The 13,253-nt window shown below is 40.2% G+C and overlaps 1 protein-coding gene and 1 pseudogene across 1 annotated transcript in view; both read right to left on the bottom strand.

The window, feature by feature from the left end:
• RGL1 (ral guanine nucleotide dissociation stimulator like 1) overlaps positions 1-13,253 on the bottom strand; it is a 117,795-nt gene that overhangs the window by 30,446 nt on the left and 74,096 nt on the right. Inside the window, exons 7-10 of the mRNA XM_063107083.1 lie at positions 12,488-12,703; positions 8,832-8,935; positions 5,371-5,455; positions 28-117 (exon numbers count right to left, since the gene is read on the bottom strand). Of these exons, the coding sequence (XP_062963153.1) occupies positions 28-117; positions 5,371-5,455; positions 8,832-8,935; positions 12,488-12,703 (495 nt within the window). The remainder of the gene's footprint in view (positions 1-27; positions 118-5,370; positions 5,456-8,831; positions 8,936-12,487; positions 12,704-13,253) is intronic.
• LOC134385449 (U2 spliceosomal RNA) lies at positions 2,600-2,768 on the bottom strand (annotated as a pseudogene).

Here is a 13,253-nt window from a genome sequence, read left to right as displayed (position 1 = left end):
TCAGGAAAGAACAAGATCCTGACATACCATGTCCTTCTGGAGCTGAAGCCGCCTCTGAGTCCGTTTCTGGTTTTCTTTCACGCTGCTGTCCAGGTTTGCAAATTTTGAGGTTCCTTCCTAAGAAACACAAGCGCACAAAGAGGGGAGTGATGGAGGATGCCACGCTGGAGAGAAGTGAAGGGGCATCTAGTGTCTGGTACACGACCCTGCACGACTCTCTGAATGCCACGCAAAAGAGAGAGGCCTCCAGCAGGCAGGCTCTGGCGTGGTGTTATGCAAATGCTTGGCTGGCTTGTTGCAAGCGGTCTATTTGTAATGAAGCCTGGTGGTCTTGGATTATCCTGTTTCCCCCCCAACTTTGTAAGAAGAGCAACTGATTTGGTTATAAAATCAATCATCAATACAAGGCAGGCAATTCTCGGAACTAGAGACATTTTTACACATCCCAAATTTCACTCAGAGTAATCCCGTGTCCTGGAAATGAAGATCTCTTCCTCTGTACATGCTGTGATTTCATGATCTTGGCCTGAAATGGATGTGCCAGCATTTTGTGAACAAAAGGGACTATTTCTGTGGCATTTCTTCGCTAAATGAAACTTTTGTACCGGAAGTTTTCTGAGGAAGTCCAGTACTGTGGTACATCACTAATCCATGAAAGCCAGACCTTCACACATTTTTCCCCCCAATCAATCCAAAGCTGCCTCTTGGGTTTGGAACACTTACTAATCAACCCTTCTACCTGGTGTCTGAGGACAGAGGGCTCCCTTCTCTCCTCCTGTCTGTTATGATCACCAGCTCTTCTACATAATGACTAACCATGAGTTTCCTGACTAAACATAAAGTGTTTTTAGTTTTGTGGTTTCAGTGTCTTGTGAAGTTCTCATTTTCCAGGAACGGCATGAATGGGCGGCAAATTTCACAATCCAGTAGTGAATAACCTCTGTACTAGTTTTCCCTTAGTCAGTTTTCCCTGTATTTATTTTATTACCATAGCATGTGACCTTTCACTACTGCACAATTGCAAGAGGATTCTCTTTCAGTGACTTGGCCTGGCTGATGGCAGTAAGGCGTCAACACATTCTATCATTCACCAGCCTTAACCTGGGTCCCAGCTACACTACTGGGGACAGATCCATAGTGACTCATTATTTATTTAGGCTCTCCTCATTACAAATGATAATAAGGAGAGCTACCATTTACTAGTTTCTCCCAGGGATGAATGAAAGCAGCCTAACATGCACCATTTCCTGGGCTAGCTGAGTCCTCCCCAATTCTTGAGAATTTGCTTGGCTTGGAGTGAGAAATCAATTCTGTCTGACCTGAATATGAGTATGTGCCCACCTCCTTCCAACGTGTAGGTCCCCCTGGTCTCCTTCCAGTCTCACAATCACAGGCAGAAGACTAACATATGCAAATTATTACAGATATATTTAAAACTCAGTAAGGACTTCTGAAAAGTTAAAAGTCTCCTAATAATCGCAGAATAACAGAGGTGGGAGGGATCTTAAAAGAGCACTTAGGACAACCTCCTCACTGGTAGGAGAGATAGAGACCTAACATGGGGAGCCACAAGACTTGCTGATTTCACGACATCATGATTTCATGAGAATGACAGTCCATCCCTGGCTGAAGCACTGAAAGGACTGTCTAGTGCAAGTTCTTCCAAACAAAGTGTCCGCTGAAAATCCACTGGTGTGCTACATCCACGGATTCAGTTTTCTCCTTTCTCAGCCCCAAATCCCCTACCCCACAATGTCTCATAACACCAGTCCCTTGAACCTTCCTGAAACATGTCACAGGCTTCTGTGGCTGCATCACTCTCGTTCTTTCCTCCTGCCTCCTTTGCTGCTTATGCTCATATCCTCTTAAGAGACTCTTCTTTCTGTCAAAGCCATCTTCTTTGTGTTTCACTATACTCACGTCTTTGGAAATACCATCCAATCCCATGACTTTAATCATCACCTGTGTTTGAATGAACTCCAAATCTCTCCCTCTCCCTCCACAGATCTCCCCTGCCCTCTCTCTTTCTTCTAGTCTCTCTCCCTGTCCTTCTCTCTCACCCTCTCTAGTGCAAATTTCCTGCCTGAGTCTCATCTTTTCTCTATCTCCATCTTTGCCAGGGTTCAGCAGCCCTCATCCATACTGTTCCTGGGCCTTAGAGGGACCTCTGCTACTAGTTCTTGTCTACTCGGCACTGGATCCATCTCAGTAAATGCTGCTTAAATTATAGCTCAGAAGCTACTGATAATTTTTATTTGAACAGGTCTTCACAGTTCCAACAGTCTCTCCCTCCAATTCTGACTTTAGCATGTTTTGGAGCTTCACTGAACATACGTCTCCACCAGAGTCAAATTTCTGGGGCTTTCTAGCAGTTTTTTACATCAATTCAATCAGGGAAAATTCCCACCAAGAGTCACAAAACTGAGAAGATTTGGTAACATTCTGCTTTCCTGTTGTTTTGAAATTTGTAAACTCTATAATTCATCTGCTTAAAATTATCTAAGTTTCAGAAATCATAAGGACATAACAGGTTTAAGAAAATCTTTGAGAAGAAATAAAAATATTTCTCCAACAATTAAAAGGAAAACCACAGATTTTTGCTAATTATTATGTTACCTGGTCCATAACATGGAAGTAATAATATATTATTTACATCTACCCAGAAGTAGAAGAGAAGATAGGTCCTTTAAAACTAAGATTACCCAACTATATTAATCTGATAAGAACAGTCATTACACTTGATCTTAGCCAAAAGGCTAAGAAGTGATGCTAAGATTACCCAGCTATAAATTGGTATAAGTCCAGGAGTAACATATTAGCAACAAAGGCCAAGAGTTTTTCCTGGAGTTTCTTTTGAGAATCTAAGTATCTTGACTTCATTTTTTCACAACTGTGCTGAGAATTAACACCCAGAATTACACATTTCATACGAAGAATGATCAACAACAAAAATGACTGGAAAGAGACCTGCCATATACATGTGGACTGCCCAAAGCATTCCACTATCATTAATGATAATGTACAGACCACATGAACTCATAGCCAAGTTTTTCATTTCTTTGGGATTTGAGCCATATAAAAGAAATTTAACTTAGAGTACTGGTGTAAGCTCCTACATTTAAGAAAGGTTTATGGGATTTTTAATGTCTAGATGTAGCTTTGCTTCTAAGGTTTCAGCCAGAAGACTGCCACCAAGCAATGAGCTGCGCCGTATTCGATTTATGTACTTTGGAAGGATGACTCAGGGCTATTGGGATTCAAATGTGTGGCTCCAGTTAGTCTAGCTTCATATTACTGACAGGGAGACCACTAAGCCATCTCCTTCCAGCCAGATGGGTTTCCATTTAAAGTCTGCAAATCTAGGGGGATGTGAAGCAGGGAGTAACATGATCTCAGAAATCATTGTTCAGTATGCAGTTAATCAGGTAGTCCAAATCAAAAGTCAGACATCAGCATAAACTGCCCTACTTATATCATCTACTCCAAGAAGGGCTAACAGTGGGCACATTGTCCAAATCCTGCGAATGATAAGACACAAATTCATGCAGTCAAACAATAGTTTCTCAATATCGACTACATGCCAGGCACTGCATTAGGCATGAGGAATACAAAAGCCAAAAAGACATGTAAAGTCTCTGCCTGCAAGAGGTTTATAAGCCATAGAACATGTGATAGGTGCCAAGGCAGAAGAATGGCAGGCTTCTCCTGGGGCACATAGGAAGGCACTTAATCAGACCTGAAAAAGGGGAGTCCACACTGAGACATGAAGGATGAGCAGGACTTGGGAGAACAGTCCTGAAGACTGTAACCGATGCCCTCACAGAAATGACTATCTAAGAGTTACCAAGTGGATGCCTTTTCTTAGTAATCCTACCTCCACGTGACTTCATCCCTACTCCAAGCATCCTCCCTAAGCTCAAATATGCAACTTATCCTCTGTTCATTTTCATGTGTTATGCATACTTCGGTTTTATATGTGTATAACTCACCAAATACTAAAAATAACTGAAATTTGCATAGTGCTTTCCAATATTTTGCCATAGTCAATCTTCAAAGCAATTCTATGAGGTCAACTGACCAATACTATTGGTCAAATTGTTTCCAATTTATAGAGGAAGAGATTAAAGACAAGGATCATATCTTCTAATTGCTCAGTTCAGGGCTTCCCTCTATGGCAAGACATATCATACTATTTTATAATTGTCTACTTTTCTGCTTCTCTCCATGACACTGTAATCCCTTTAAGATCAGGCGTAATCCCTTTAAGATCATCCCTTTAAGATGGTTATATCTCTAACATCTAGCACATAAGTGCTCAATCAATATTTGGTGACTTACTGATTTACCTTCTCTGTGAATCTACACCTGATCCATCCTGCCCCCTACTCCCAAGGGGTCAGAAGAAATAACTTTATGCCTGCGTGATAAAAACACAGGTTTTAGGGCTGGCCAGGTAGCTCACTTGGTTAGAGCATAGTGTTATAACACCAAGGTCAAGGGTTCAGATCCCTGGACTGGCCAGCTGCCAAAAACAAAAAACCCCACAGGTTTTGGACTCTCACTAGGTTGGGTTTAGGCCTTAGGGCATATTACTTCCCTCTCTAGATCTTGGCTACCCGCAAAATGAGGATGATAAAATCCACTTTATAGAGAAGCCGTGGGTATAGCATGTGGCCTGTCTTAGTTTCTGACGACTGATTGTTCACAACCTCTTATTTTTATTTTTTTGACCACCTATTCTCATTGTTTAGTGTCTATAGCCAGCCACCAACTAGATGGTGAACTCCTGGAAACAAGGTATGTGTCAGTCATCATCTTATTTCTATAGGTAGGTTCAATACTTTACAAATATTAGACAGTCAACAAATGTCTGAAGAAGTAAAATGAACCAAGCTATAACTTTACCTAGCGTAGTTCAAAAGTTAGCTCTCATGTGCTGTTCAATAAATATTGCTGACTGACAGATTGTGCAATTCAGTCCAGATAAAGGATGTGGAATTGCTGGCTTGGCCTCTGTCATTTTAGAAGGTTTTGCTGAGAAGGAATATTCCAGGGCCTCTCATCCACCTAACTGCTAGCACTCAGTATTTGCAGAGTAGCTTGTTAAAGAAGTACACATATAAACTCAAGTTTCACAATCTGGTTGCATAACAGGGAAGCTAAGGAGGGTAGAAGGAGAGAACTCAGCTGGACTTCAAATTTTCTGAGCCACAAGTTTCTTAGACGCTACATAACAAAAATTCTTCCTTCTATTCACCTTAGGCTTTCTCTGGGGCTGAAGGCATTTAAGGAGCCCTCAAGCTACTCTTCCCTTGAATGGATTCCAGAGCCATCAGCATTGCTGCCCAGTGCCCTCACCAAGACCCTCACCTTCATCAGTAGTTCCCGGCTGGTCAAATGGTTATTATGGTCTGAGAAGATATCTGAAAGTTCTTCAAACATCAGCATTCGGTCCCTAGAAAGAGAGATTAAGAAAATATTAACAATGAAGAATTAGTAAAAACCTGACACCTTCGGCCTAGCTGTCTTCAGTACCTATGGCTATGGAGGGATCATGCTGATCCCAGGACTGGCGGGCAATATGAGCACAGATGGAGCCAATGACTTCTTTATGCAGGATGGCTTTTATGTTTTTAAGATGGACATGGGTCCTTGTGAGAAGAGAGGGATATTTTCTAACCATGCATGTTATAATCATAAAAAAGGATTTCTCAATTAGAGCATCAAGTCGTTCAACTGGGACATGTTCTCTTCAGTACTTTTTTTTTTTTAGTCTATCTTAGCAACACACACAGAGCCCAGTGGAACCTGAGAGGTCATCTTGGCCAGGCCCTTAATTTTAGAGATGAAGATGCCAGGGCCAGGGATTTGCTCAAGTTTCCACTAGGAACTGCTAAGAGTTGCAGGTATAGAACCCCAATTTTCTGGATCATGGGCTAGTGTTCTTACGCTCAGAGCAAAATGGTGGAGCCATAACAGGCTCTGCAGCCAGAGCAGGTGGGTTCGAATCCCAACACTGTCATTCACTTCCTGAGTGATCCTGGGCAAGTTGCTTCAATTTTCTTAACTGTGCGATGTAAATAGTAGCACCCCTCATGGGATTGCTGTGAAAGTAAGTGGGATCACATATGGAAGGCACCTGCTCTGCCCTTGCCCCATCCAGTACTTTTCTCTATGTACCCCTCCAGGGCTACTGAGTGCATGATTCTCAAGGCAAAGAATTAACAGTGGCAGTATCACTGTACGAGTATATGCAACATTTCCATTACCATGAAAAAGCCATTATTAAAAACCTGTTTGCTTTACAATGAGTGTAATAATACTCTTATAATAAAGAAAACTATTAAAGCTATTTATATTTTGGAGATAATAATTAAGAATTTAATGACATGTGGCCCTAAATAAAGAAGAATAAATAGGCATCCTTTCTGTCTACTGAAAGCTAGAAATGTAAGGGATTATAGGGGAAGTGATACTCAAATAAGATATCTTAACTTTGTCCCTTAAATTTGGCGATGGAGAGTACGTAAAGCTGATGTAGAAATGTCTTTTCTAAGGAAGTGACACTTCTGTAGTGTCCCTGCTAAAACATACACCCACCAGCCAACCAAGAAACAAACTAGACACCCACATTACACAGAATGCAGATTTGAGGGTTTTCTGTTTATTTTTTTAAGTTTATTTTTAATTGACATGTATTGATTGCACATATTTATGGGATACAGAGTTATATTTCAATACATGTAAATAATGTGTGATGATCAAATCACGGTAATGAGCATATTTATCATGGGAAAAATTTATCAATTCTTTGTAATGAGAGCATTTGGGCTCCTCTCTTCTAGCCATCTGAGAACATACAATCAATTATTGTTAATTACAGATGCCTAGTACTAATAGTTTTTAAAAGCCAGCTGGCATTTTAATAATTTAAAATAATTTAAGTTAAATAATTTAATTCTCATATGACAACAAAAGAAACTAAGATACAAGTCCACCTACTTTTTTACTTGTGTTTTAGCCTCAGACTGGCTGTGGAAGAAATCTTAGGCTGGCTAGTTGACTTTCCATAGTGTTCTATGTATCAACCACCAACGACAGACAGGATTACCTTTCAGTGCAATCAGACAAGGTGGCAATAGGCAAGGCTGCATTTTAAAACCTGACCATCCCTCTGCTTTTGATACCACAGTTGGGTGGGGCACTGTGATGAGGGGAAGGAGAGGTGATGTGGGGGTGTGGATGATGAGGACACTGTATGTTTCTGATTTTCCATCATATTTCACCAATGACTTTATATGGCCCATGTCTTTCATAAGATGCATGTGCAGAGAAAAATCAATCAACTAATCTCTCTTTCACAAACACAGAGTCACCTTCACTGTTCAAAATAATAAAGAGGAGAAAGAACCAAGACAGGAGTGGTAATCAAAAATTGCACTGGACTTTGAAAAGCCTATCTGCCAGTGCTTCTACCAAAAGGTAATGCTGTTATAAACAAAGCACGAGCTCTGGAGTCCAAGTGGCCTGTGGCTTCTACAGCTCTGTAACATGAGGTATTAAGGTCATCACTTTAATTTTTTTTTTTACCCATTAGAGAATTACTTAATAGATAATTTGACTTTCCCAAGTAGACTATTCCCTGAATAATAGTCATCAATAAGTTTGAGTACGCTGGCACTCATTTTTCAGCACAAATTTATGAAATGCTGGTTTACCAATATGAGTCTCCTACAAGTTCGAATAGTGTCAGTCCCTTACGGCTTAATCGGCTGTGAGTGAATTGATGAAACTGATTCTCCAGACTTACTCTGAGGACAAACCCACCAATTCCACCAGCGCAGCCACGGCTAGGGAGCCAGCTGGCCTCCCTCCTGACTAAAGCTAACTACAATGCATACAATATAAACTATACAGAGCTTACACATTCTTCCCTGATATAGCCTGACTTCTGGACTAGTTCAAACCTAGGTAGACTTGTTGAAGGTAGCTTGGCCTAGCTGGTGCCCACAACACAACCGCCAACCTCTAAATCTGTACTGATATGGGACCAGAACTGCCCCCTCTCTCACCCTTTCTTCCTTTGCAAAAAGTTCTCCAATCTATGGGGATACTTCAGAAAGTTCGAGCAAAAAATGAATTACAAGATAATTATAATCTTCCCATGAACTTTCTGAAGACCCCTCTTGCAACTGAGGTTCTGAAAAATAGAGGAGATAGTAATAGTGAAATAATAAGGAAATTAAATTGTTAGTTGTTCTAAAGATCATATGAAGAAATATGGAGAAAAGCAGCACAGAATGCGGCCAGTTAGTAATTTCAGTCCAGTATCTAGGAAGGAACACTTAAAAGGTTTTTTAACATCACTAAGACAACTTTTAATATGCTGAGGCAGAAACGGATTAAATAGTTTCCTGTTGCACAGCAACAACAAATGTCCTATCTGCACACATTATCCCTTGCATCCTGGAATAGCTCAGGGCTTTGGAATGAGGCTGAAAAACAACCAGAAGTAAAGGCAAATTGCTATAACTTCATCACGCCACAGCCTTATCCCTCAAATCCAAATAATAAGCACATCCTTCAAATTATGCCAAAAGCCAATGATCTTGGCTTTGTCCCACTTTGAGGAGTTTGATTTCTGCAGCAGCCCTGCCTCAAAACTCGTTAATGATCATGAGTAAAATGCATCCCGCCTGGAAAACACAGAGGATTTCAAATATGTTTCTCTAGTTATATAATATGAGCTCTGAAGGTGAGGACCCACAGCACTGATGCAGCAACCAACAACCCCAGCCAAAAGAAAGTAGAGCAGACACTTGGGAACTTACCTCGGGACGGCAGCCCAAGCCTTTTTTAACCGATAGATGGAATTAGACTGCAGTGCTGAAACAATGGCCCTCAAGGAGGAAAAATTCTTCAGGATTCTACATTCCTGTATGGGGAGTGATTAAAACATAAAAGGCATTTAAATATCAATATTACAGTGACTTGGTGGTTTCCTGCTGCAGAGGTATCACAGCTGCTATGAATTCTTACCACTAAATAGGCAGCTGTATAAATACCGAACATCAAAAAGTGGCTCCTTCCTCCCACCCCAGTCACTGAAACACTTTATAGATTTTGGCACTGTATGCTTGTTTTTCTCCCTTTAACATATTTTTTGTGTTGTTGTTACAGTTTTATAGTTTCCAGCTTTCCTAGTAAAAACACTAATGGAGGTGAGTCCACAGAACTATGCTAGAGAAAGCAACTTTCTTCTGCTGAAAGCACAGATACCCTAAAAATACACATGAAAGATCGCTGTATCCTTTAGACCCACAAAGCAAACTGGGCAGCAGCCACATCAAGGTCAGATGGTATCAAACATCTCATGACCAACCCTTGTCCAGAGAGGTGTATATAACTTGGCAATAAAAATTCACAAGTTGAACTTCGGCTTTTATGCTTTGAGCCAACGGGGAATATTTTTATACATATTCATTTCAAATTGGCTTTTCCTGCAACCACAAACATTCAGAAACACCTTCGTACTTCAATGCTTCCAAAATAATTTGGGATTTTAAAATAAAATTCATTTGGGGAGTGTTTGAAAACAGAATAGAAAGAGAACAGGAAACATTCTGGATGTCATTTTCTGGGTAAGAAGAAAGCTCCCTGCTTAAACATAAGCTACCATAAGGAGCCTGTAGCATCAGCAGTCAGTGACCTTGGAGTCTAAGTCCTGCTGGATGCATAGCAGTGACAGAAAACAGCCAGGGAGAGGCCTCATTCTTGGCTGGCATGGAGAGGGTGGCAACACGGGGAGAGTGGACTATGCCTTATGCCATAGGAGATGCTTCTTATACGGGCACGTGGGGGTGTGATACATCCAGGGTTTCAACTAGTATACCAAGTGGCCATGTGTTTGGCTTTGTGCAGAACATCTGGGGCAAGAGGTCCCAGAGTGGTTGGGCGTAAATGCAAATCGCTTCAAGGATCATTTCATGAAGTAATGCTAATCCTGAATATGAAGGGAAAACAGCATTCGCTAATTTAGCATGCCAAAATCTGGCTACTGAAAACTATGCCAAACAAACTTTCAAATGTTTTCTTTACAGTAAATGCTGAAGTACTTTATAAAAGACATGCCCACCCTTTCCAAATCCTCCCCTTATTTAAACAGAAAGAAAAAAAATTTAAAAGGCTCTGAATTGCAGTCTGGAAACCAAGCCTATGAGAGCATGGTTCAGCAAAGGTTCAGAATCCAAAAGCTATATTCTAAAAATCAGGAAACTTGCAATAAATAAAGGAACTCAGGCACAGATATATCACACAATTTGTAATAAACATATGGAACACATTATACAGAAAGAGGTTTAAACGAGGGGTTTAAAGGAGTGCAAAAGGCATCTGGTCCCATTTCTAGAAAAGAAGGTATCTTCCAGGATATGTGATGCAAAAGTAAAAATGAAGCATTAGGACCAGTCCAAGAAAACACAGTAATATTAAGTCAGACAATTTTTCTGCATATAAAATGACCATTTTTCAAACATCCTATCAACAGAAATTGACTGTGATGAATGTAGGAAAAGTAAAATAAATTTTGGCAGGAAACCACCTGGGAGTTTTGTTAGTTTATTAAGTTACCCTACACAATTTCCAGAGACACAACCTACTCAATATTAGGAAATTATACCACCAAGAGTAAGGACACTTGGCTTTTTCACATATGCTATGGGATTTGGAATATACTTCAAATTATTCAAGTTGTATTTCTTATTACCACATAAATGCCTAATTTATAATTTGTACCAAAAGTCATCTGTTTGAGCCACACTACGTCATACACACAGATGCGATATTCTTGCTATAGACTTTCTAGGTAGTTGAATGGATTGGGGGTAGACAGACCATTTGCTTTTGAGATGTGTAAAAGATTGTAAATGCTGTGGCATTTATGGCAGAAATACTTTCTTATTCTAAGATGGAGAAATTCCATGCTATATAACACTATATCAGAACTTCTTTTGTAGCTTTTACTTGTTGAGAAATAGGCTCAATTTAGAATAGGAGAAATGTAAGTTACTAATGCAACTTATACTCTTATGTTTCTTGCTCATTTTTTTTCCATATAAAAAAAACCTATAGTGACAGACTACCTAAAGACTCAAAACAAGGAAAACAAGGAAAATTCTCTGGCACAATTATGTCCTTGCTCTCTAATCAAAGACAATAAAAGAGAATATGAAAGGCTTAGGGATGGGCTGGCCAGTTACTCAGTGGGTTGGAGTGTGGTGCTGATGACACCAAGGTCCAGGGTTCTATCCTTGTAACAGGCCAGCCACCAAAAGAAAGGCTTAGGCATTATGACCTACAGATAGGGCATTAATGAAAAACACATCTAGTGGGATATAAAGCAAAATGTGTTTTGGTTGAGGGTTGACCCATGTAGCCCAGAACAAAAACTAATAGGATATTTACATAGTAATTCTTTTGCAAAATCATTGTTTTGCTGAGGTCATTTCTTCTGCCTAGACAAAAAAAATGCCTTCTCGAATCTTCAACTACCCAAAATCCTAACTATTATTCAAAGCTAAATTCAAATGTCACCTCATCCATGAAGCCATCCTTGATCACCCCAATCAGTAATTTCTCCCTCATCCACTTTCACAGTACTCATCTCACACAGCCCTACTCCTCTACTGCCCAGGCGGAGAGTGTTCTATCCTGCTATGTCCATAAAGTACATAATATTGTAGCTTACATACATCAGGAGCTCACTAAATGTATGGTAACCATTGAATGAATACTTTTGACATTTCCTCAGTCATGACATAAGATGCTGATAAATGAAAGTCATATAGCATGTAAAAAATTGAATCAAGAGACTAGCCACTGAACAGCAGAATGTAATTCAGGCCTAGGAACAGATTCCTCCCTCCAACTTCAGGTCTGAGGCCCCCAGAAAGGCCTCAGATGGTTGTGAGATCTGCCTAAGTGTTTCAGTTCTTTAGAGAAGAGATTCAGGATTCTGAGAAGGTACCAGCTCTTCAAACCTGCAGAAGATGTAATGCTTCCAGGTACTGGAAGGGGGCATGGGTAATCATTTTGGGTTGAAAAGCAGTCTGTTTGACATGCAGTCCCTTGGTTATATTCACTGAAAGTGGGGCAGAGACTGACAGCCCATGGTGAACACAAAGGAAAAAGCAGACAGAATGTCTCTCCCTGGAAAAGCAGCAGTGTGGGGGCCCACGAGCGGAAAGAAGCTAGCGGGGGAACTTTTTTTTTTTTTTTAAGAGGAAAAATAAATAAGCTCCCAAGTTAAGAAAGGCAACTTTTTTCCTTACTGTAGAACAACAAAAACAACCACCACCACCAAATGGGCCCTCAACATAGAGTCTTTTGACAGCCTTTCCAACCAAATGGCTAAACCATTTAAACAAAGTAATGGCAGTAGGCTCTAATATTTACTAAACACAAAGAATAATTTTGAAAAGATAATTACATGAGCAATGTTAATCCACTTCTCGATGATTCTGGCTCTCTGCTGAGTTTTGAGTTCTTTGCCCCCCAGGATGGTGCTGACAACACATTTGGTGATGGTATTAAACTGAGAGATGGTAGCACGGATCGTAGGAGCCAAATGTTTGTTTTCCTTCTTATCCCTTCGAGACCAAATACAGCCCAGGCAGTGGTGAGGCACTACTTTCTTGAACAGTTGCTAGAACAAAAGAGGAATTGACTTTAAGACAACAGAGACATTTTACATGGCAAAGCACGTCATCTGGGGCATCTGTACGTTGGTATTTTGTGAAGACAAATAATCCTTTTCAACTTGATTTGCCTCATGGTGTCCATTTCAATAGACAAAAGTAAATAATTAATACATTAATGCATCAGAAAAGCCTACGTGATCTTTTTAAATCTGCTCAACCGAGCAAACAGAACACAATGACCAAAAGAAAATTTAAATGACTAAAGACATTTTTAATTTTCTGTCTTGCAGGAAAAGCCAGGATAGATAAATGTGGTTAAGGTTATTTTAACTTCAATATCATACCCAAGGTGCATTGTGGGCACTCATGATCATGAACTACCTATAATGCAACTAGATGCTCACCGACTGCCTGAAAGTGACTCACAGACGGACAGCACATGCCCCCCCATCAATGTCACTGTTCCACATTCTTTAAAATGAAGAAAGTAAAAAGCATACAACAGGAAAAACTATTCCATATCATACAGTAGAAGGAAGAAAGAGGGATTTAGAT

This window comes from Cynocephalus volans, chromosome 8 (genome assembly GCF_027409185.1).
Source record: "Cynocephalus volans isolate mCynVol1 chromosome 8, mCynVol1.pri, whole genome shotgun sequence".
In the NCBI taxonomy this organism is placed as follows: Eukaryota; Metazoa; Chordata; class Mammalia; order Dermoptera; family Cynocephalidae; genus Cynocephalus; species Cynocephalus volans.
The sequence above is the reverse complement of the archived record's forward strand: the minus strand, read 5'-3'. Positions and strand labels throughout refer to the sequence as shown.